Raw genomic sequence first — 24,827 nt, forward strand, 5'->3', positions numbered from 1 at the left:
GCCATTTAAAGCTCAGAAAGACCAAAGACACGAACACATCTGTGTAATGTGTAAAAACCATATTAAAAGCTTTACATTGTTATAGAATATATATATGCATAGGGTTATCCTTCACTAACCAATGTTGACAGCATCCCGATAAATGCCAAATTGCTTACAATGAACCATGGCTACAAGCCCCACGCAGCCAGGGAAACGCTTCACTGGGAAGACATCGCTGGATGTCGGCTAGCCGGCTAACGTTAGCCAAGCTTCATTGTTAGCATACTTAGTGCGTAGCTTAATAACAACGTCCATGTGTCTCCCACCGTTGATCGTTCTTTCAGTTTCAGGCAGGGCTTGAGGGAAACGGCGTTTCAATTGCAGCCCTAGCCGGTTTTCCTGCCTTACCGCAGGAAGGAGGGAGCAACTGACGTCCACACACACACACACACATACACACGCACACATATATATATATACACACATATATACACACATATATACACACACGCGCACACACTAACGCTACCACTTTAGCTTTAGCCCCGCTTGGTAGCAACCGACACATGGGTGATGATGACAGCGATGAACTACCAAACACAATACAGAAAAAACACACTCACCCAGAACCACCTGGACACTCTGAAGATCACCTTCGAGTCATGGTGAGGCGAGAGTCGCTGTTATCTGAAGGAAAACGTCGTTGAGGAGGAAGATGGACTAAGTTTAGTGGAAAAATCTTGTCGCAGCAGACAGGCAGAGTGGAGCGCTGCTGTGTGTTGACAGCTCAGCGGGACAGACTGAGTACTACAACGGTAGTGAACTGGCCTGAACTGGCTGTCTGACGGCAGGAAGTGACATATAGTGGAATCACGGGAGTTTGAATACCGCCCATTACCCTCAAGCGAGTATGTTACAGCTATAAAAGGGAGCTCGTTCACCCTTACCTGTCACTGCTTTGAATAATGACTGGGAAAAAAAAAGAAAAAAAAAAAAAGAAAAAGGTATAGGACGGCGAGGTATGAATGGTCATGCTGCCTTCTCAGGAACAGCTCACCAGTGGTGGAAAATAACCAAGTATGTTTGCTGTACTCAGGTACAAATTTAAGGTAGTTGTACTTTACTTGAGCGTTTTCATTTTACTCCACTTTTTATTTCTACTCTTGGACAGATCGTGAAGGACCCTCGTAAAAGTCCCGCCCCCGTCCCTCCTACATAGAAGCAAGACACCCAGACTGAGAGAGACACAAAATGAACATAAATTACGCACCCATGTAGTCTGTCTTTTTTGTTCTTCTGATGTTTATTAAGCGTCTGTTTGTGGTTGTTGTATGTCTGTGTGGTTGTTTGGCGTCTCTCTATCGTTGTTGGGCGTCTCGTTCTGCGGCTGTAGTCTTTGGGCGTCTCTTTGTAGATGTTTTTAATGTATCTTTTGGGATATTCTCCAGGTGCAGACCAGGGACCGTCTGATCCCTTGAGACCATGGGCCTCTTCCCGACGGACCCCTTCAGTAATTCATCAATGCTTCAACTCCAGTACGTTTCGGATGGTAATACTGTACTTGTTACTACTCTACATTTATCAGACAGACGTAGTAACTAGTCATTTTTTTTAAATTGAAATTGTACATTAAAACACAAAAAACACACGATACGGTTAAAACAAATACAATAAATAAATACAAATGTGCCCCAGGGCCCACAAACAGGTACCGGCCATGGTCATATGAGCAAAATTATAAACGTCTTGACACAAACGTCTTAAACGCTAGTTCATTAAAGGGGCTCTCCAATGAGTTGGCACTGCACATACACAAAGTTTTGGGACTTGCAAGAGACAGATTAAAATAATGGGTGAGTCAAAGAAGCAGAAGCCGAGACACTCCAGCTTTTATTCCCAGGTGTGAGTCAACCTTCATAAACACTATATCCTACATTTCCTTTAATGCAACTGAAATAACCTGGTACCCACAGAAGACATTATACAACCGTTTTGTCTGGCTGAGTGGTACGATTTGTGACGAGAAAACTGAGCTTAATGTCAAATCACCGTTACTTAGATTAACCTTCTTCAGTAACTACTACCTGCTCATTTATCAGAATTCAGTTTCTGATTTATCCCTCGCTTATTCAGGATTTTTGCTAGTCATGAACAATTTCCCCTCTCCCGTCCTGGCCAACTTGCAAGGTGAATAAAACGCCCTGTGGCCCCTAATCTTCCACCATCTTCCATGTTCTCTGCAGTGGAGCGATCACTGACGTACACGCCAAGAAAAACAGAAAGGCCCATTCCCCACTGCTGCTTCAGATGTGCTAATCCTTGCTCTTGGTCACTTCTGCAAACAGAATTCCACCTTTTCATGTGTGGGACACAGTTTGTTTTCCTTTCGCCCAATCTCGGAAGGGACAGAGAGGAGGCCCGCAGATGGAGCAATGCAAGCTCAGCATTTATCAAAACTCTACATGGCATTAATAGAGTGCAACCACACAATCGTTTTTTCTACAGCTTGTTGGATCTGCTAGGAAATACAGATGAAAAACAGCAACTTGTTTTCGGAGTATTTTCAAGATGGTTCACTGGTTTAAGTTCTCAGGTTCACAACAACCACACAAATAAATATTTTACAGAAATAATGCACAAATAAAGCTGAGGAGACATATTTTGCAACATAATCTATAGTTAAACTGGCACTATGTGTGTAATGACTGACCTCATTCAGATCATCTCCGATTTCAGGGCTCTTCACCAAGCTGGGTTTATTTATCACATCCCAAGGTATTAAAGCCTAAACTGTTATAGATATGGTTGAAAACATCACAATATTAATATTTATTAATATTTTTTATGTATTCTGTATGTATGTATCAAATCAATCGAATGTATGCTAAATCAAATAAAATCAAATTGATGTTGAAGGCAATGAATTTTTCCACTGTTACATAAAACATGAGACTTAATTCTTCATGTGTCAAACAACTTTAAACAGCAAAGTTCGCTTGTCTTAATCACCACTTGCTCAAAATGATGAATCTAATCATTAACAAAAATTGGTAGAAAAATAACAAAGATCATATCATCTCAATATGATGTTGGTGAAATTCAGTAAACAATATTATTGAATCATCTCCCAGCCCAAGCTATTGAGTCATGTTTACAAGGTGTTCAGTATCATCAATTGCTACTGCTGATATCAGCAATCGCTTTGTTACACTTCATTAGTTGTTTCCCAGTCATTTATCTCAGACAGACATATCACTTGAGGAAATGTAACAGGGAGGAGTAGAATGTGCTTTGTAACTTTGCTCTAATCTGTGTATTGTTTGGTTATCAGGCCTTAGGAAGTCCCGCCGGTTAAAAATGCCCTGTAGTTGCCCTAGCATGATGCTTTAAGGCCCCGCATCAGCCACATGGACGGTGGTCTGAGGGATGATGGAGAGGAAGGACAAGCTCTGGCCGTCTAGTCTGGTGCTTATCTGCTCTGCCGGCCCTTTTCCCAGTCCAGCCCTGATAACCCAGGTCCACTAGCAAAATACAGGATATGACCCAATAACCTTGCAAGGCAGCAGGGGAGCAATATTGTTTTATTAGGGGAGGTCTTTTCCGTAAACCTTCCTAACAGATCTAAGTTGTCAGAGGGCTTGATGAACACAGTCGGGAGAGATAATGTATTTGTTGCTCTGCACTGACAGCCACAAGTTAGAGACAACGCTGCACAATGCACCTATAATATAACAGTCACCGTTACCAGCCAAAACCCTTCAATTTTCTAAATCCTTTTACCAACTCTGATCAGTTGTTATTACACTTAATTACACACACACATTAGCTAAACTGTAAAGCAGTACACCAAAACAAGACAGATAACAGGTCAGTGTTTTGCAGATTTTATTACCTCTCAAATGAAAGCACCAGAAGTGTGTGTATCTAACACACAGAGACACTCAACCTCTTCTTTACCAGACAGAGTGTTCTGTGGGAGTCCAGACACAGCACAGGTGCAGATGTTAAACGGTGTGGGGTTCGGTAACCACTCTTGGAGGGGGAACTCATCGCCCTCCTGTTGTTTTGCTGTTGGCTCTCTCCACTGGCCATTTGCCTCTTCAAAATCCCACTGGAAAACATGGACAGGTTAAAATATTAGTATGGAGAATTATAGCAGAAGAATTACGATATGTCATATTCTACAATGTTTATATACAGAGTCATCTTAGTAGCTAATATTACTTATTCTTCTTAGGTGCCTTGAAGACAAATTAAAAAAAAAAAAGAGAAAAAGATTGCTCTATAAAGAAGATATTTTAAAAAGGTGCACTGTGGAGTTCTCTTCCACAGGGAGCCTTTTACGCATAAAAGTGGTACGTTTTGGAGCGTTTTGCTGAATTAGTGGCTGCAATTTGCTCAAACCAACTCAGCTGCATCTGGGCTGAAAATACCCCTCATCTAATGCTTTTTTTAATCATCTCAATCATTTTTGGAACAAGAACATTTGTTATTTCTTTTTCTGAGGCCCCAATTTTGTCCCTTTTAACACTGGTTGTTTGTTATGTTACTGTATTCATGACTAATCCTGTATGAGTGCATAAGCTAAACATACAATATTAAAGGTTTAGCAGTGTTCACACACTGTTAAATTCCAGGCCAGGAGCCCAAGAGACCATAAACATCTCCCAAAATAGCAAAGGGTAGCACTGGCCCCCTATAGACAAGGCAACCATTTTGCACTACTTCCTAGGCAGACAGGCCAAACCCAGTTTTGGTCTTTAATCAAAGATCCTTTACAGCAGAACAATTGAGCCACAAGGCAAATCTCAAACAATTCCACCCCTCACTGTAACCCCCCCCCCAGAACCGGCACTCAGCAGAAATGTGCAAGGAACACACAGCACAATAGACAATTCAATCTGTGGTAAGCTGTAAGCTCAGTGAGCTCTGGCTGCTTAGTTTAGACAGGCAGAACACTGCAAAATGTTAAAAAAAAAAAAATTAATTAATGTTTTATGTAAATACTTCTAAAATTGTTCACACTTCATTGCTTTGTACTTGTCCCCAGCTCGCCTTGAAGCATTTAACAGTTGGGGAACCTCTGGGTTTAGTGTACAGGAAAAATGCTGCAACCAAATAAGTGACAGTTTTCACTGACAAGTCTTTAACTCATCTGGAGATCTGTGTATTAAGGATTGAACATTAGACACGGAGCCGGTTTGTAAGGAAACAATCTTTCACCAAGTAAACAGCTTCTGTTAATTCTAACTGGCAGGTAGGGAGAGTGCCAGTGCGGGACGGAGTGATTCTATAACTTCACCTGCTGCTTTGTTTAGACAGACTACAGATGAGAGATCTGTTCACTATTGCTCAACCAAGATTACCTGTTATTTTCAGGAATGTACAGATTCAATCTTATGTTGTCGCACACTGATCTGAGCTGCCCCAAAGACACTGAATATCTGGAAGCTCCTGTCGTGATCAAGGATAACAGACATTCACTAATCGATGAGAGTTGAGATTAGATTGAGATAAAGAGGAGGAGTTTTCACACAGAAAAATAGCTGTATACATTACCACATAAAATATGTACCCACAGACATTTTGAACACTTTCTTAAATCCCTCTTACTTCTTTAACACACTAGCTGTGCTAAGAGCATTCACGTCATTGCTTTTTCCTGTTAGGTGAACAGTATCAAGCTGCAATTGTTTGCGCTCACACCATTTGCCTTTGTTTCTGGTTAAATGACATCCTCCATAGCTAGGCTTTTATACAGAAGCACAGCGAGGGAGTTTCTCTTGTGGCTGTGAGCGTCAGGGCCTGAGAAGGAAAAAGCTTGTAATTTCACTCCCCTTGAAAACTCAAACTATGCCTTTCAGAGGAGTGGAAATTTTATAAATGTGACCTGGCAAGGCCGGTTTTGCTCCTTAGCCAATATTTAATTCTGGGCATAACTGTACACTGCGGAACAATACACTTTTATTTGCAAACCCGCATGCGCACACTCGTCTCTCTATGGAGTTTGACTCATCTATAAAAACATGCTGACTGTTGTCTTCTTACAAGAAACTCAGACAGCCATCTGACTTACTTCCCTGAGCATCACATGAAAAGCACAAAGCTTTGTTTGCAACAGCACACACACGGTCCCTGTTGCTGCTACTTCTTCTGTGAGTTCTAAGTGTTTGTGGTGGGTTTTGTCTTAAACATGGACAGAACAAACATTGATTCAGATTAAAAAAAAAAAAAAAATTGCAATGGCATTGACACAAAAGTCTGGAGGCACAGTTTTGTCGGCACCATTCTCAACTACTGTACAGACCGTCTCCAGATGTGTATTCTCATCAGGAGGGGACAAAACCACATCTTGCTCTGTGACACTGCCAAGCCTCCAAGTTTATTAGAGTTTATTACATTCAGGGAAACACAATCATATACTAAAACCAGCAAGTCCCTTCAGTTTCCCAAACATTCATCAGCCAGCTTAGCTCTCTGCTTTCAACATTTCAGGAACCCTCAGTGCTGTGTTGTGCTGGGGAAAACCTGTTACATAAGCCCATATAAAAAGGCAATGAACTAAACAAATTCAAGTCACCACAGCAGTTCACACAAGTTGATATGACAAGTTAACAGCAGGCATATACCTTTCACAGTAGTTGTGCACTACCCAGTATGTCAACATGCTGTCACCACCTAGTGGTACACAAAGTACATTTCATAGCTTTATTAACACATTTCAAGAGCACTGTATCTGAGATCACTCTTCAGACCAGTTTCAACTTCCAGTTTCCTTTCAAAATCGACAACTACAAAAAGGCAAAGCTTTTCCTAAAAATATGGTTAATGATTTGCAGAATAATTACCTGTGCAACAGTGTATTTTTTTCTTTCCTTACAATTTTAAGGCAACAGAAACTGAAGAAATGGAGGTGGGTACTTTGAGATTTGTGGTCAGTTCTGTTGCTCCACTGCTGATTAAAATTACATAAAAGGTAAATCTTGAATTTCAGTTTTTACTGGTACATAACACAGAATAAACATTTGATCAGAGGGTTGGATTTATAGGGTTGTTAATAAGCTTCTTTCACAGCAGACAGTTTGTGATGTCATACTAGGAAAAGCAGAGGTGTTACTAATAACAGTAAGGATAGCTCTTTTCTATTCAAGTCTCCCAATAAGTCACGACAGTGTGACAGTGAGCCAGTATGGGCAATACCGGAACCCTGAAACTGAAGCAGCTGAACAGAATTCAGCCATCATTAACCGTATTGCTCACACCTGAGCTTTTGACACGTCAAAATGTCGCCAGTTAAAAAGGCCTATAAATACTAATGACAATTATTTGGGCAGCTGTTGAAAAACTACAATATTAGTACTTTGCACTGATGTACTGCCCCTGTTTGAAACATGAAGCGTTTCCCTTGGATCTCTATTGTGACTCATTAGCTTATTAGTCTCTTCTTTGTAAGAAAATGTAACACTGCTCCTACTTGTCACCAGTCGAGGTTAAATATTAAATACTATAAGCACTGATGCTTAATTTGACCCACCTCCAGATCAGAACTAACTAGTGAAGAGTCAAAGGACGTATCTGAGAAGCAGAAACTGTCGACTCTGATCACTCGCACTGTCCTGTTGAGAGGTCGGTCCTCCGCCTCCGCCTTGGACAATGTCACCTCCTTTAGGCGGATCTGCGAACCGAACGCAATAGTTTCCACTTAACATATTACACTGCAAGAGCAACCACTGACTCAGGAGGAGAAAATATGCAATGACATTTTCCCACAAAGACATCACATTCTTTTATTAAAAGTCTGTAATTACAGGTTCTTTCCTTACTTTTCTTGCAGGGTGGATACTGACATCCATGTAATGGCCCATTTCAGTCATCTTCTGGACATTATTTGGCTTTGAAATAAAGGTTGAATAATACAATGTTCAAACTCAAGCTACAACATTAGTAAAAATAGACATGACTCAGGTAAACTGATATATTAATGAGTGAAATAGCACAGTAATTCAAATTTGTATATTGTCAATGTTAAATATAAGGCAATTGATACTCAGGAAGTCTCACTGAGATCAAGATGTCTAAAAAACACAAGCAGTTATATTCCTGTATCACTGCTAAGGCTTGGGAAAGCCGATAGCCAGCATTAAGTATGAAGAAGACTTACTTTTGTTTCTGCTGATGAATTAACATTTTGTTTTCTGTGTTTCTTCAGGATAGCTGTCTCCTCACTGGGGATGCGTGAGCCACCTAAAAGGCTCTCCTTGTCCGGAGAAAACCTCATGGAGTGCTGCCTGGTTCCACTCTTGCACCAGTGGAGGACTACAATCTGACGATGTTGGGTAAAAGGACAACAGCTCACACCTGGCTGAAAATCAGTACAATTCATATATATTTAAGCAATTCAAGACCTCATTTAAATCTAGTTCCTATAAATATAAAAACAAACAGCCAGAGAGTGTTTCAAACATGTAAATCCTTTCATAGAATGAATTAATATTGTGTTATAAATGCTACCAGGAAGAATCTCCAGTTCTGTGGCCAGTGCCTCGGTTGAGGGGTAAAACGGGGGTGTTTCATTGGTTTTTGGGAGCTGAAACCCAGAGCCTGACAGACTGAGTAAGAGAAGGTCACGCTGTGTTATATAAGGATACGAGAAGATCTAGAGTGGCACAGCATATTGCAGACACCAGCCACAGCATGACTCTCAGAAGAAACACAAACTGAGTGTCGTAGAGGAGTATGGCAGCGGCATAGAGGGCACCAGCCAATGAGCACAGCACTGCTGAGAACATGTAGGCCTGGGTCAACATCTGTCCTCTGTACTAAAGGGGGAAAAGCAAATGTCATTCCCTTAGAAGTGATTTGTCACTGCGAACAATTCTGGGAAAGCAATAAGACTATGAAGTTGAGTGGCTCTGACACCAAAACACTCATGTACTGTTAGTCACTTACGGCTCTGCGGACTGCGGGGAACCTGGAGGTACAGGCGATGATAAAAGAGATCAAGCCAAGTATGTAACCCAGGATTTCAGTGTTGAATGTAAATGGACTAAACTGAAAGACATAAATGTGGAAATCGTTTTGTCTGCTCAATCACACTCTTAAAAGGCTGTCCAAATGGTTGGTGTGTGCTTACTTGGAGACCGACATGCAGCAGTCTCCTCTCGCTGAGAGGCCTGTCTGTTGGGTGGTGGGTGACCCTAGACTTCAGAAAGCCGCCTGCAACCACCATCAGTACGCACACTGCAAGGAGGTGTTGTCTCCTCCGCCTCGTCATTACCCTCAGCCTCCTTTCTGAGGGACAACACACACATGGGACGGGATGGTTACAGTTGGAAATAGCTGTAACAGTTGCCCAGTTCACTTGTTTGGTTATCTATGGAGCTCTCTGATAAGTCTCCTTACTGTTTTGCCTAAAGGGGTTGGCCAGCTGGGTGCTAATACTAAAACACCTGTGCTGCCTTTCTGCCCTTTGTTTGAACACTGACAGAAGGTCTGGGCATCATACGGTTTGCGTTGTTGTGATATTGTTCTAAACCTACCTGTTTTTGAGTTCCAGCACAGGGACACTGGGAAGCAGCAAGACATAAAGTTGACAGCATCCACAGCGGCAGCAAAGGCACCCATTAAAATCTAAAGACAACGCGACAAAAATACGTTATCTAGGCCTGCAAAAGATGAGAAGTACCGCGATTAAATCTTTGTTACCTGAATATACAGCTGTCTAGACAGAATGGCCCCGACAGTGCTGCACAGGTTACCGAGGAAGCAGTAGAGGAAAATGATGCTTTCTCCCGGGTGTTCTCCGCGACATTTGCACCTCTGACACACTAGCCTTAAACAATTTGACACGGGTTTAATGCCAGGGCCGTCTCAGCCAACCGCTGCAGCCAAAAAGCTCCGATGAAAACTACTTACACGAGGCACGACAGAAGCAAAAGCAGCGCAGACAGAGAGCTGAGACCGACCAGGACGCAGGGTTTGTCCGCGCCATCGGAGAAACAGGTGGCGAACGAATCCACGCAAAAAGCGAGCAGACCAGACAAGAAAGCGTTGGCGCCTGCTCCGGTCTGAACATCCGCGATCAGCATGCGTTCCCCCATATTCATCACCGATACGTTTGCATTCCGTATTACTGAAGAAAAACCACTTCCAGCACCTACTGAGCCATGCAAGCGACTCGCGTCTAACGCACGACGCAAAGGAAGGGTTTGGATATTTTAGGGAGGGGCTCACCTGGATTACGCCTTCCACCTGGTTTTAGCACGATATCGCATTGCATCCACTAGAGAACCAAAAAAGATCTGGAAACCTTATCTCTTAATTATGACAAACGCTTCTTATAATTAAGAAACGAGCTTAAATATCAAAACAAGGTGTTTAGGAAAATGTTACATTAGAAGGTTAAAAGTCTTCACCCCTATCAACAGATGTAAACTTTTTCCAGGCACAGGATGTAGGCATGGATCAGCGAATTAGCACATGACCTACAACCATTTGTTTACTTTTTGGAGTACTGCAAGCTGAATTAGCTATTACCAGTTCGTGTTTCCCAATGTATCGCTGGATGCTCTGACAACTATTACTGAATTACCTTTATGCTGAAGAAATCTTAAAAACCTAATAATTCTCAGACAAGCTCTGAAGAGTTCAAATTACTGTTCCTTTAGTCTACATTATAATTTAATAACAAGATCGTTGTTATGAAGTCTTTATTTGCGGGTTGTTTTACATTTTGCGAATACTGCTCATCTTGTCAATTTTAATAAAAGTCGCCATACTTTACCCTTATGTAAAACAAAACAACACTTTTTTTTCACTTTTTTCAAACCAGAATCCATTTGCATTAGAAGCAAAATTCATAACCATCTGTCACATACAAGTAACTCACCAAATCAAGACTTCAAAAGGTTGTCAGCTACAAATGGAATGAAAGTGTTTCTGGATAAAAAATTTCCTGACACCTAAATCCATGGGGAGTGGGAAGCGGCTTGAGAGAGAGTTGCTGCCCCACGCGAAGGAGATTTAGCTTTGGTGAAATCTCTGTCACAACTTTGGCAATTACCTCAAGAAGGTCCGGGAGGACAGTACAGTACAAGGGTGGAGACCCCCAGGCAGATCCACTAAATTCTGCAGGGATTCTGCAATATGCACCAGACAACCTGGGCATGACTTGAGATCCCCCAGAAGGATTCAATTTCCTGTCACCCAAATCCATGAGAAAAACCAGCCTGTTTTCTTTGAAAATGAGCCTAATCCTCCAATTGTTCATCTTCAGCTAATTATGAAGAACAGTGGACATGACCAGCTTGGATGGAAGGCCTGCATTTAAGACATTTTAATTATTTGGATTTGGCTTCTTCAAGGAAAATGAATATGGATGTCAATGTGACACACTACACTACAGTTTCTGTAGTGTACTACAGTTTCTGTAGTGTAGTGTAGTGGTTATCACGTTCGCCTCACACGCGAAAGGTCCCCAGTTCGAAACTGGGCAGAAACAACTTTCCGCTGTTGTGGTTTTCTCGAACAAAATAAAGTCCAAACTGTGCTGAGAGACAGTGGTTGTGACGCATAATCTCTATACCATGTTCGTTAGCATCGTTGGAAGGTTGGCTAAAGACATTTCAAACTCAGTGTGCATGTAGATGTCACTGACAGACAAAGCGAGTGTGGTTATACAGATGGCATTTTCCTACACTAAATACTGCAGGAATCCTGCAATATGTCCCATATGACCTGGGCATGACCTGAGATCTCCCAGACAGATGCATTTTAAATATGTTGGGTCGCCGCTCCATCTGTGACTATATCAAGTTTTGAATCTCTCTTCTGATATCTCCTAGGACTCTTTGTAGGCCATTCCAATCATTGGCATTTGGCTCCTTCATGCAAATGTCCCAGCTGCCTCTACGATTGCTGAGGCATCTACTGTAACAGTCCTCGTTAGTATAGTGGACAGTATCTCCGCCTGTCACGCAGAAGACCGGGGTTCGATTCCCCGACGGGGAGTTTTTCCATGTTTTCTGCTCAGCTGCTGACCACAACAGCATCCGGCATGCTCTTGCTTTCCAATAGAGGCTTTGAGGAGAGTACCATCTTCCCCTGTAGAAACAGAAACAAATTCTTATTAACATAAATACAAATGCATATTTTAAAAATAAGTCAGCAGGAGATTTAGCTTTGGTGAAATCTCTGTCACAACTGAGGCAATGTCCTCAAGAAGGACCGGGAGGACAGTTCAGTACAAGGGTGGAGACCCCCTGGCAGACCCACTAAATTCTGCAGGGATTCTGCAATATGCCCCAGACGATCTGGGCATGACTTGAGATCCCCCAGAAGGATGCAATTTCCTGTCCCCCAAATCCATTAGAAAAATCAGCCTGTTTTCTTTGAAAATGAGCCCAATCCTCCCATTGTTGGAATGGGTTATCTTCAGCTTATTATGAAAAATTACAGTGGACATGACCAGCTTGGATGGAGCGCCTGCATTTCAGCAGAGATGGAGTCACTGGGAGACAGTGATCTTGGATGCCTTTTGCTCAATCTGTGACTATATCCAGTTTTGAATCTCTCTTCTGATATGTCCAAGGACTCTTTGTAGGACGTTTTAATTATTTGGATTTGGCTTCTTCAAGGAAAATGCATATGGATGTCAGTGTACATTGGTGCATTTCACTGGATCAAGTGTAGATAGAACAGGTCATGTCTGTTTCTGTAGTGTAGTGGTAATCATGTTCGCCTCACACGCGAAAGGTCCCCAGTTTACAATTTGGCGGAAATAACATTCTGCTCTCCTGGTTTTCTCAAACAAAATTCAGTCCAAACTGTGCCGAGAGACAGTGCTTGTGACTCATAATCTCTATACCGTGTTTGTTAGCACTGTTGTAAGGTTGGATAAAGACATCTCACACTCTGTGTGCGTGTAGTTGTCACTGACAGATAAAGTGAGTGTGGTTTTACAGATGGGATTGGTGCTCCTGTTTTAGGAAATAATATTGTATTGTACTTCTGCTGCCTGCATAATACTGTGAACTCCATCAAAGACTGCAATAAATTTGCACTTGAGTGGGAAGCTGTTGTGATCCAAGTCAGCATCTCGGGGTCCAGTCTACGATGGTGTGCTTCCTTAAGCTTGAGAGCCAGTTGCTGCCCCACGTGAAGGAAATTTAGCTTTGGTGAAGTCTTTGTCACAAGTGAGGCAATGTCCTCAAGTAGGAACTGGAGGACGGTTCTGTATGGGGGGGCGCTCCAGGCAGAACCTCTAAATACTGCAGGAATCCTGTAATATATCCCATATGACCTGGGCATGACCTGAAATCTCCCAGACAAATACATTTTAAATATGTTGGGTCATAGCTGTTGGGTGACAGTGAGTATGGGCTTGCAGATGAGGGTGGTGGCTACTGTTTTAGAAAAATGATTTTGTGATGTACATATGCTGCCTGCAAAAGATTGTAAACTCCATCACAGACTGCATTTCAGCAGAGATGGAGTCACTGAGTCACAGTGAGCTTGGATGCCTTTTGCTCCATCTGTGACTATATCAAGTTTTGAATCACTCTTCTGATATGTCCAATCATTTGGATTTGGCTCCTTCATGCAAATGTCCCACATGAGTGGGAAGCACGGTACATGTCAGTTGTAAACAGTTCACATTGCTGATGTATCTACTGTAACAGTCCTCGTTAGTATAGTGGACAGTATCTCCGCCTGTCACGCGGAAGACCGGGGTTCGATTCCCCGACGGGGAGTTTTTCCATGTTTTCTGCTCAGCTGCTGAATCTTCACCACAACAGCATCCGGCATGCTCTTGCTGTCCAATAGAGGCTTTGAGGAGAGTACCATCTTCCCCTGTAGAAACAGAAACAAATGCTTATTAACATAAATACAAATGCATATTTTAAAAATAAGTCAATGTTCAAATTGATATACAAGTATACAGTAGAAGTAGAAAATGAAATGTAGAAATAAACAAAAATACAAAGCATGCGATTAAAAGTGACAATGCTGTTTGCGACTTTGCGCTGTCTTTGTTCCCGGGTTGTTTTACATTGCGTACATTCTCTACGTACGTGCTCATCTTGTCCATTTTAGTAAACGTCAGCAAAGGTTGACCTTACGTCAGAGAAAACAACAGCAATGTTTCCATGCGATTTTGAACCAGAAACCATTTGCTTCAGAGGCCAAATTGATAACTACCTGTCGCATACAGGTAACCGTGACCAAACCAAGACTTCAAAGGGTTGTTAGAAAAATTAGATTGTGATTAACTTCTGCCGCCCACATAAGACTGTGAACTCCATCACAGACTGCCACAATCTGCTCTCGAGTGGGAGGCGGCTTGAGAGAGAGTTGCTGCCCCACGCAAAGGAGATTTAGCTTTGGTGAAATCTCTGTCACAACAGAGGCAATGTCCTCAAGAAGGACCGGGAGGACAGTTCAGTACAAGGGTGGAGACCCCATGGCAGATCCACTAAATTCTGCAGGAATCCTGCAATATGTCCCATATGACCTGGGCATGACCTGAGATGTCCCAGACAGATACATTTTAAATATGTTGGGTCGCAGCTCCATCTGTGACTATATCAAGTTTTGAATCTCTCTTCTGATATCTCCAAGGACTCTTTGTAGGCCATTCCAATCATTGGCATTTGGCTCCTTCATGCAAATGTCCCAGCTGAGTCCACGATTGCTGATTAAGCCAATGTAACAGTCCTCGTTAGTATAGTGGACAGTATCTCCGCCTCGTTCGATTCCCCGACGGGGAGTTTTTCCTTGTTTACTGCTCAGCTGCTGAATCTTCACCACAACAGCATCCGGCATGCTCCTGCTGTCCAATAGAGGCTTTGAGGAGAGTGCCACCTTCCTCTGTAGAAACAGAAACAAGTGCTTAACATAAATACAAATGCATATTTTAAAAATAAGTCAGGAGGAGATTTAGCTTTGGTGAAATCTCCGTCAAAACTGAGGCAATGTCCTCAAGAAGGACCGGGAGAACAGTTCAGTACAAGGGTGGAGACCCCCTGGCAGATCCACTAAATTCTGCAGGGATTCTGCAATATGCCCCAGACGATCTGGGCATGACTTGAGATCCCCCAGAAGGATGCAATTTCCTGTCCCCCAAATCCATTAGAAAAATCAGCCTGTTTTCTTTGAAAATGAGCCCAATCCTCCCATTGTTGGAATGGTTTATCTTCAGCTTATTATGAAAAATTACAGTGGACATGACCAGCTTGGATGGAGCGCCTGCATTTCAGCAGAGATGGAGTCGCTGGGTGACAGTGATCTTGGATGCCTTTTGCTCAATCTGTGACTATATCCAATTTTGAATCTCTCTTCTGATACCTCCAAGGACTCTGTGTAGGAAATTTTAATTATTTGGATTTGGCTTCTTCATGGAAAATGCATGTTGTGGAAGATTTTTACAAAAGACTCTGAAGCCAATTAATCACACAAAGACATTGATAGGGTCAAAGTGAAATATACTGTAAGTTACAACACAGGAGACAAACAAACCTTAACATAAGAAAGCAGTGGAGAGTCTCAATAGGTAAAGGCTTACATCTTCTATTATTCTTTTATAGTGTTTTTTAAGAAAAAGAACTCAGGTCCAATTGGTTATCTTTACTTCCACCCAAACACATTATATAATAGAATAGAAACATTTACATTTTCACGTGTTGTCCACGGAGTGGCCTTAAACTACAGTTGAGACAAGCATAGCTTGTCTTTTTTATGGTAAAGCTGCAGGCTGCTTTATATGTAGGCCCCCCCGTAACTCATAAAACATCTGTGGCCCTTTAGAGAGACTTGAAACTTCTATTGGAGCATCACCAAAAGTGAATAAATGATAAACCAACTATTCTTTCACACATATGGGGCTCGGTGTACATCGGTGCATTTCGCTTTGTCATCTGCAGACAGTACAGCTCATGTCAGTTTCGTAGTGTAGTGGTTATCATGTTTGCTTCACGTGAAAGGTCCCTGGTTTGAAAAAACTGGGTAGAAATAACTTCCTGCGATCATTGTTTTCTCAAGCAGAGTGAAGTCAAACTGTGACAGACAGTGTTTGGACCCGTAACCTCTACATATCCTTTTGATATGTTGGGTTAAAAAGAACGTCATTGGAAGGCTGGATAAAGACAACTTACATTCAGTGTGCGTTCAGATTCCAGTGACTGAGTGTACAGATGGGGGTGGTGGCTGTTGTTTTAGAAAAAATTAAAGACCATAACCTATGCTTCAGCTCTTGGGCTATCACTGCTCAGCCTGTCATGGCAGGGTGCCTGAAGGTAGACTCCAGCCAATCTAGGAAGCTCCGAATTGGAAGCAACTGTACGGATTCCACGCTGCTTGTGGAACAGAAGACCAGCTCTTTACTCTTGTAAGGATGCTGCAGGGTCTGAACGTGGAAAAAGCTTATAACCACATCCCTCATGGACTGTTGTGAGTGGCTGTCTCACAGGGATGGTTGTGATGTACTTCTGCTGCCTGCATAAGACTGTGAACTCCATCACAGTCTGCAGCATTTTTCACTCGAGTGGGAAGCAGTTTGACAGCGAGTTGCGGCCCCACGTAAAAGGGGATTTAGCTTTGGTGAAGCCTCTCACAAGTGAGGCAGTTTCCTCGAGAAGGACCTGGCAGAGCCTCTAAATTCTGTAGGGATTCTGCCGTATGTACCATATGACCCGGACATATGTTTAGATCCTCCGGAGGGAGTTGGATTACATAGCTTGGGAGGAGGACAACTGGACTAACTGGTTCATCCCTTTTGTCATTTAGGCTGTTGGAGGACCAGTTGAGATCAGCCTACATCCCAAGTGGGGTATACCCTGAATATATTGGAACCCTTTGCGAGTTGATCCAGCATTTCAAAAAAAGAAAGTCTGCGATTCTTAACATGTTGATTTGATATGAATGCAAAAGTTCTCAAATGTAAAAACAAAGTTGTCGATTTAATGCCTCAGTCAATGTCCCTTTTAAAAATTCTTTTTACTGGAGTACTAATTCAAGAAATGATTTGTCATTATTCTCGCTAAACATGACAAGTGGGCCTGAGTAGACACTGCTACTTTTGTGATGGGTTTTGTGTTTTATTCTACAAGATCACCATGTTTTTAATTTAAAAGCTTAATTAGAAAGATAACTAGTAAATCCTGTTGTAAGATAAATGCAGTGGAGTAATTATTATTATTAATTATTTCCCTCTGAAATTTAGTGGAGTTTAAGTATACAGTAAGAGAAAATGGAAATACATGAGACTAGAAATACATCAAGATTTTACTTAAGTACAGTACTTAGGTAAATGTACTGACTTAAATTCCACCACTGGCTGGCAGTGGTGGAGGAACCCCTTGTTCCCAGATTTTTAGAGGACAGGTTGCAGTTAGAGGTTATTAACATGGGGCTATACGGCCTTGATAAGATACTAGCCCAGTTAGTTCTGGGAGTGGGCTCTATACATCTCCCCTCACTTATTGTGGCCTTTTAAATACTTCGCACAATTAAATGGCCCCAGTTCTTTTTTGTGATTTAAGTTTCTTGGGCTGTTATAGGAGCCTATCCTATCAACATTCTGAACTCAACAACAATATGCTTATTTGGGTGCTATTTCTGCCTAAACAGAAGAGTCTAAACAAAAGTCAACAAGAGGACAACATTCAGACAAAATTATTTAGATGTTTTAGGGCTCAACATCTAGAAAATCAATACATCTTCTACACATCTTCATATTTATTTAGTTTTGGTGAATTTACCTTCATTTAATTGAAAAGATATTACAATACAAGACCATGGGTGACCCTTGGATGGCAGCAAATAAAATAAAAAAAAACAAAAACAAACCCCTATATAATGCATATCCCCTTGCAGATGAATATTTCGAAGATGCGATTTGAATTTTATATTTTAAGTTTATAATTTTATATTTGCAAATATACATATTGCTTACTTTCCACCAATGCCCTGTGAAGCATTAACCAATGATAACTTCGTGGAAATAGGATAAAGAAGCGAGACACTTACATGAAAACATTAATTTTATTCTATAATCCAGCTTTGGTAGTCATAATTTTGTGTGGTTAAAAGCTGTATCCAACATGTGGTTATTGAAGTCTTTGTGATGCAAACAGCTTCAAAATACAAACTGAAAATGTCTTTTTCAATTTCTTACAAATTTCACACCCTCTGAATGGTGAGTCCAGCATTTCCGAACGCTGTGGTGGGATCTGCTGTACAACTGGTGATCCGGTTGATGGAATGCATTGCACCAACACGATCTTCAAACCATAACAGTCCATGACAGATTATGCACCTCATTAGTTAATATCAAAACAGCCTGACCTTTCCATCCTCACAGGATTAATGGGGCCATGATCTATACCTACAGATACTGCTCAGCATCTATTCCCTTGGAATCACACATGAACTGTACTTCCTGCTGAAATGATCTCTAATTGAAAGTGCTCGGATTTAAGATCATTGTCAGGCATCCAGATGTTTGTTAAGCCGGCGTACTTTCTCCTTCTTGTTCCTGTTCCCGTGTTTCTTCCAGGGTTTGCCCACCACCATCTCTGATTCAGCTTTACCTGGGCCAACAGGTCCACTGCCTGGTTTGTAGCCCATGACAGACTGAACCCCCTTGGAGAGTGCCCGCACATTCTCCTAAAGACAGAGATCCCACCAATTCTCAAACATTTAATTTCACAATAAACAGCCTCTCTCGTGCAGCCATGATTATACATATGTTTAGTTTTCTGACAATGAATAACTACCATTCATGAATTTTCCTTACTAGTAAGAAGACAGTAGATGTACTGTACCTGATGGAAGAAGTTCTTGTCAACCACATTTTCAATTCTCTTGATATTCTGTTTTTTGTTTGTGATTGTTGAGAGGTCACAGTTATCTGAGTCTCTTTTCTGGAACTTGTTGTGCTGTGGCTGGAAGTCTTCAGCATTAATATGTGGTGGAGCATGGCAGTACAGAAGCTTCCCCTGTAAGGAGTGTTGGGGAAAGGAGCGTTAGGGAGGCAATGTTCTACTACGGATGTGCATATTTTAAGTTAATATATGGATGTAAAGCCACAATTGGCCAAATTAAAAAAAAACAATCAAACATTTCACATTCTTTGTTGACAATCATATGTATGTATATATATATAAACTAATGTCATTGAACAGCTACTCCAACATGCAGCTATATGGCCAAAGGTCCCCACTGTCTTTTTAAATATAAAGCAGACGCACAGTAGATTCACAGTGTTGCAGTTAAAGATGCAGGTGAATTTAATAGACTTGTTGCAACCAGTAGATTTAAATACAGTAATTCATTTAAATAATGTTACACTATTTCATTTATTAGAGAGATGTTTTATATTGACTTTAAAGAGACTGTCCAAACATTTTGGTGTTCAATGGCTGGTCCCTTTTGTTCTATTCAACCATACCATCCTACATACTACAATGAAATGTAGTTGCAACTGAAACTATAAATCAGATGCTGGTCCGGCACTTACGCTGACGTAATCCTTCAGGATGTACCGGGCTGATCTGGACTGATCAGGCTGGCCGTGTGTAGTCATAAAACCTCTCATGTCTGGAAAAAAGTTAAACATGGGATAATAAACTTTATACGGCGCTTATCTAAGCACACAGTGCTTTACAAATGCAAAAATATTGAATACCAAGTCTATAAAAATGCATTTCATGAGTTGATACAGATGGATCGTTGTCATAAGCCATATCCATCCAGAGCCGCATGCTGACAAGTACATTTTTTCTGCCTATTGTTAATCAATCAGTTTGGTAGACTAACATCCATAAGCCATCAGCAGCTCCTCAGAGGTGGGGGGCCTGTCAGGGTCTTCATCTTCTCGTGGTCGGATTATGTTGATGCCGTAGGTGCCTTCTAACACATTCCGAGGGATTGTCTGACATATGTGTCATATCTGTTAAGGACTTAAGCACAATCAGCATCCAAGGAATTCTTAAATTTGTATCAATACATCACTGTAAAATTAATTTTGGTAATTTGAATTCGTTACTGTAAACAAATGAGATTGCTGTTAGAATCATTTATACTGGGCCATACTGACACCAGACAACCACCTACTGTATATCTTGTATTTTTTTAGAATAAGGACCATATTTCCCATAAACCATCTTGCTTCCTGCTACAGAAGATATCTGCCTCTCCAACGCCTGCTGAAGGAGCAGCTGCTAATGATTTTTCCACAGCGCTTTAACTCAATTTCCTATGTCGCACTGTGAGAAATTCTACTTTCACTTTATCAATATGTATGTTGTATTTACTTATTAATGTCACAACTCTGCACATAGTGCTTTCAAAGGTCAAGACTTTTTTCTTTTAAAAAAAGGAAAAGAGAAAAAAAAAAGAAGCTGTTGTTGGATTTTGCAGGTGCTGTGCCAAAAGCATATGAAGGATATAAGAGAGACTGCAGGTACGTGGTCTCTCATTTGATCAATGGGCAGGATCCCAGAGCAGATCATCTCAGCTTTAGTAGAGACGAAGGAGGGCATGACCAGACCTGGGCAATCACAGAGGCACAGGCCTGGCTCCACATACAGGGTCTGCAATTCATGTCAATAAATAAAATAAAACAAAATAAAATAAAAAGGACGACAAAACAATCACACCTTAGGCTTTCTGTTGATGTTATGCATGATCTAAATGTATAAAGAAAGGTTTAAAGAGTAATCCTGTACCTGAAAGTGCTTAGTGTGTCCAGGAGTGGCAGAAACAGAGACTTTCTTGTTCCTTAGAATAGTGTTGATGGTGGAACTCTTGCCCACATTAGGATACCCAACCTGTTAGATCCATACGTGATGAAAAAGGATCATTTACATAATTTGACAGGGTGACAGGTATTTTTATGTAACCCACACAGCTGCATGTTGATTCTATAGCAACCGCTGTAAACACTCAGAGACAAAAATCTTGCTGCATATTAGCAGCAAGATTAAGGCCTTTCCACAAGCACCTCAGCCCATAAATGTTCTGACAAATTTCCTTCAAGTGGTATGCACAGTTATTTAGTTTTTTCCCATTTAGGGCATATTTTTCATTATGGCTATAGTGAAGAGAAAGACAGCAACATTCCCATTTATTACTACTGTACATGTACCAGTGCAAGAACGTTGACTCACCAGTCCCACCGTCAGTTGGCCCTCTTTACACCTGGGACCGCTGTGAACAGCCCTAAACATGTCCAGGAGCTCGTCCTTATGCAGCAGACGGCTGGAGTTGTGGAAGGAGGATTCATTGGATGAATCAACAGTCCCTTCCTCTTCTTCATCATCATCTTCTGAGCATGTGTGCCACTCCTCCTCGTCTACAGTTATCTTTTCCTGCTGCTCGTCCTCTAGACCACTCTCACCTTCCTCTTCATCCTCCCGCTCTGCCTTCACCTCCTCCTCTCCATCTGCCCCTTTTTGGTTCAAGTCTTCATTGTCTGGCCTTCCTTCCTCTTCTGGGTCACTCTCTCCACACTCTGGATCCTCCAATTCCATGCCCTGTGGTAAAAGAGGTCTGCCACTTTAATTCTGGGTTTACAGTTCTAAAGATGCTAAATTACTCTTCACAAGGATTTCTCCAAAACCATTTTAAACTACAACCTGACAACCTCCGCCTCCCCATGCAAAAGGAATGTGGATCTACAAAGTTATTTGCTCTCAACGAATGCATTGTACATGTATTAACACATTCAGTCAACAGCACCTTGTCCTCTGCATCTAGCCTGTTGCTCTCAGCAAGGGCAGACCAGAAAACTGCCCTCAGCCCCTCCTTCTCAAAGTGTCTGGCCCAGACTCGCCTCTGCTCCCTGGTTAGCAGGTCTGCCTTGTTCACTAACAGCATGTTCACCTTATCCTCCGACACCTCCTTTACGTATGATTCCTGGAAGCACACAAGAAAGAAGTTATACAATCAATAGAATAGAATATGAAATGTTAAGTTCACCTAGATACAGTATTTCTGCTGATTTTAGGCAGGAGTTTAGGTATTATGTTAGCTTGTAAACTGAATTATAGCAAAGAACAATAACATTTAAAAAAAAAAGTTTGTTTATGGAAAAATAACAGTAAAAAAGAAATGAAAACTCAACAAAAGGACAAATAGTATAAAGGTGAAGGAAAGTGACACGCTTTAGCAGTGTACACACATCATATTCCCCATTGAATCAGCTTTACCACTATTCAAAATAATGTTCTTACCAGGTCAGGACATCTGAACAGCAGAGGATTTCTGGCATCAACAATTTGAACGACGACGTCACTAAAGGAATACATGATGACAGTTTTGCCTTGAGCATCACATAAAGAGAACGTATTCCTCATTGAGAACAGGGTTAAACTGACAGCTGTACAGAGTTTTTGTTTCTACCTCCTCTCGATCACTCTCCACAGCTGTCTCCAGAACTCAAGATTCCTCTCGAATGGGGTTAGAATTAGCTTCTGTTCTTCTTCCAGCCTTTGGAAACAACACTTGTGGTTAGATTATTGACACTGATAATCCAACACAAATGTTACATAATTCATATATCTCAAATTGCACAAATGTTCTTCAGTTGGAACACTTTTTACTTAGTAAACATGCAACAATAACCACTGGATAACATTACTGTTTCACAAGAGCAAAGGTGACTGAGGTTATACACATTATACATACTGTGCAAGCTCTCGTCTCCACTCCAAAAAGCTGTCTTTCTCTGCTTGCTGAAGTGCATCCGGACTGGTGCTTTCATCCCAGTGGGGGCTTAGAACAATGAGAGACATAACAACACTTATAAATGCAAAAGTGTATATATATACCAACGTTCAAGTGTTATAAAATCACGTAGCTCTTCTCGAGCTTACCGTCGAGGAATTCTGAGGAAATGCTTGTTGTCTTCATGCAGCTTTTTTAGCCTGTTTTTCTCCTCTGATGTTAGTAGGCCTGCTCTAGCTTCCGCTGGCACAAACTGGATGTTGAGTTTCTCTAAGAAAACAAAGCAAGAAACAGTGAGAGACAGTAGTGGGATTGAATAAAGGTGCAGTGGATAACAGTAACACTGTGTGAATGCAGCAACCAGTGGAAATTTGGTTTAAGAGCCAATAATTTACCACAATATCTGCATTCAGTTTTACATACAACCGCGTCGTGGGGAGATGAGTACACCTTGCGATGCTATTTAAGTTAAATGAGCTACCACTTACAGTACCTGCAACAAACTCTGTTCCTGCCAATTCAGCAGTGGCCAGAAAGTCATCCATGGAACTCTGTTCTGTCACCGACTGCAGGTTCAGCCGTCCCCAGTCATAGCCATCATTCAGCTCACTGGTGTGGAGCTGGAAATGTGAAGCAAAGGTAAAATAAGGAGTTACAGTGAGTACAGCTGAAAAAAACCCTATCCAATAGACACAGTAGCTATCCAAATAGCTCTTATGGTTTGTATTCCCGTGATTGCCCGGCATCAAAACACATGGGTAACAGTTGTGAAAGTTTTGAGATTGCATGGAAGAAAAAATGTTCTTGGATGATTTATCTCCATGCCGAATTTACCCCAGGATCCTATTTATTACAAACGGGTATTAATTTATTAGCATAACTTTCCTGATAAGCAAAGCATCTATAAAATGACAATTCCTTAAAGGAGTTTTGCGTAAGCAACGATCCATACTAATCAGACCTATTGGCAGCTCTGCCGACGCCTACGTGCAGTGAATAAGTTGAGCGTCAAACAGGGACATAACTATTTGGGACTTAATAATATATTACGAACCTTGAGATAACTATCAGCTATTAATTATTACAGACATGTTTAATAAAACTTAGTTGTTGCCGTGTCATACCCAGGAGTCGCCCTTCTTGTTTCCTCGGCCTGACTGGAGTCTCTCTTTTATCAGAGCTCTGCCCAGTCCGCTTCCTCCGCCTGCCTTCTTCTTGCCCATAATAATCCCCGATGTTGTAACTTCACACAAAATACTGTAGTTTAATAAATCCAAAGGGGCAAACACAGTATCTGTCAGTAAGTACTGCTCTCCATGTGCACTACGTTGTTGTCGTAAGAACCGGAGGTGGGTCAAACCAATCGAGTGACGTATATCCGGACAATTTACTTCAGCGACTCAGATAAATATATTTCGTTTAAACAGATATTACTTTACATATAATATATCAATATCTAATCCTTAAAAAAGCATGAGATAATGTCTGCTTTTTTGTAAGCATCAATAATAAAACAGCTATGGTACAGTCCACTTTCTTTATCCAGCTATTAAATGTGCCCTGAAGAAAATGGGACAGAGCCAACTTTCGTTCCTCATGACTAACAGCAGTCAGTTTTACAGTCAAATAAATATACAAAACAAACCTCACAAGTATCGTGCTGAATTAGTTAAAATTTCACAAAAGCCCAATATTGCGCAAAGTAACAAATAAAGTCCTCTTCCATCATCACTTAAACACGCAGAAGATTAACAAGCTCACTTATGATGTGAACCAAAAGATGGCAGCATAAAACAGCAGTATCTGAGTGACTCCTAGCTGCTTCCACGTAAACCAATATGAAGAAATGACACTGGCCTGGTAAATATTTACCTTCTGTTGCATATTCCTTCTTTCATGTAAGACCAGGTGGTGAATTCACACTGTTTGATTTTCTTTGATAGTTTTGAGTTTAAGTGTGATACAACAGATTGTTGAATGTTGATGATTTCATTTAAGATGGAGAGCACCCAAGTCCAGATTCAAATCTAATTGTTAGTAAAATGATTTTTTTTAGTATTCCATCTTGAAAAATTGCGAGACCATGACCACAAATCATAAGTAAGGCCTAAAAGAGCAAA

The 24,827-nt window shown here is 41.3% G+C and overlaps 3 protein-coding genes and 3 non-coding genes across 9 annotated transcripts in view; 3 read left to right on the forward strand and 3 right to left on the reverse strand.

Moving 5' to 3' along the window:
• atp13a3 (ATPase 13A3) overlaps positions 1-838 on the reverse strand; it is a 43,185-nt gene extending 42,347 nt beyond the window's left edge. For both annotated transcript variants that reach the window (XM_040128065.1, XM_040128066.1), the window contains exon 1: positions 606-838. The gene's annotated coding sequence lies outside the window, so the exon portion shown is untranslated. The remainder of the gene's footprint in view (positions 1-605) is intronic.
• A 3,012-nt stretch (positions 839-3,850) lies between these two features.
• tmem44 (transmembrane protein 44) lies at positions 3,851-10,268 on the reverse strand. Of its 3 annotated transcripts, none has more exons than XM_040128844.1 (10): positions 9,898-10,268; positions 9,688-9,809; positions 9,522-9,612; positions 9,116-9,273; positions 8,932-9,033; positions 8,631-8,801; positions 8,144-8,305; positions 7,806-7,874; positions 7,517-7,657; positions 3,851-4,093 (listed from the first exon to the last, which is right to left on the reverse strand). In XM_040128844.1, exons 1-10 carry the CDS (start codon positions 10,055-10,057, stop codon positions 3,878-3,880), a joined length of 1,392 nt encoding a protein of 463 aa, XP_039984778.1. In that variant the 5' UTR covers positions 10,058-10,268; the 3' UTR covers positions 3,851-3,877. The 3 variants fall into 3 exon arrangements, with proteins under 3 accessions (XP_039984778.1, XP_039984777.1, XP_039984779.1); XM_040128843.1 differs by having other exon boundaries at positions 9,688-9,814; positions 9,898-10,259; XM_040128845.1 differs by lacking the exon at positions 3,851-4,093 and adding an exon at positions 6,346-6,510 and having other exon boundaries at positions 9,688-9,814; positions 9,898-10,264.
• A 1,136-nt stretch (positions 10,269-11,404) lies between these two features.
• On the forward strand, positions 11,405-11,482 carry trnav-cac. The gene has a single exon. It is a non-coding gene; the product is annotated as a tRNA-Val (tRNA).
• A 437-nt stretch (positions 11,483-11,919) lies between these two features.
• On the forward strand, positions 11,920-11,991 carry trnad-guc. Its single transcript has one exon. It is a non-coding gene; the product is annotated as a tRNA-Asp (tRNA).
• Positions 11,992-13,661: 1,670 nt separating this feature from the next.
• Positions 13,662-13,733, forward strand: trnad-guc. Its single transcript has one exon. It is a non-coding gene; the product is annotated as a tRNA-Asp (tRNA).
• Positions 13,734-18,002: 4,269 nt separating this feature from the next.
• lsg1 (large 60S subunit nuclear export GTPase 1) lies at positions 18,003-24,203 on the reverse strand. The gene is made up of 14 exons (XM_040127666.1): positions 23,832-24,203; positions 23,201-23,327; positions 22,857-22,977; positions 22,669-22,755; positions 22,384-22,470; positions 22,215-22,275; positions 21,721-21,897; positions 21,150-21,515; positions 20,709-20,810; positions 20,431-20,573; positions 19,798-19,922; positions 19,499-19,578; positions 18,804-18,977; positions 18,003-18,645 (listed from the first exon to the last, which is right to left on the reverse strand). The coding sequence occupies exons 1-14, from the start codon at positions 23,928-23,930 to the stop codon at positions 18,466-18,468; spliced, it is 1,929 nt and encodes a 642-aa protein (XP_039983600.1). The 5' UTR covers positions 23,931-24,203; the 3' UTR covers positions 18,003-18,465.
• Between the last annotated feature and the right edge of the window lie 624 nt (positions 24,204-24,827).

The sequence above is a fragment of the Xiphias gladius genome, chromosome 6, assembly GCF_016859285.1.
Source record: "Xiphias gladius isolate SHS-SW01 ecotype Sanya breed wild chromosome 6, ASM1685928v1, whole genome shotgun sequence".
In the NCBI taxonomy this organism is placed as follows: domain Eukaryota; kingdom Metazoa; phylum Chordata; class Actinopteri; order Istiophoriformes; family Xiphiidae; genus Xiphias; species Xiphias gladius.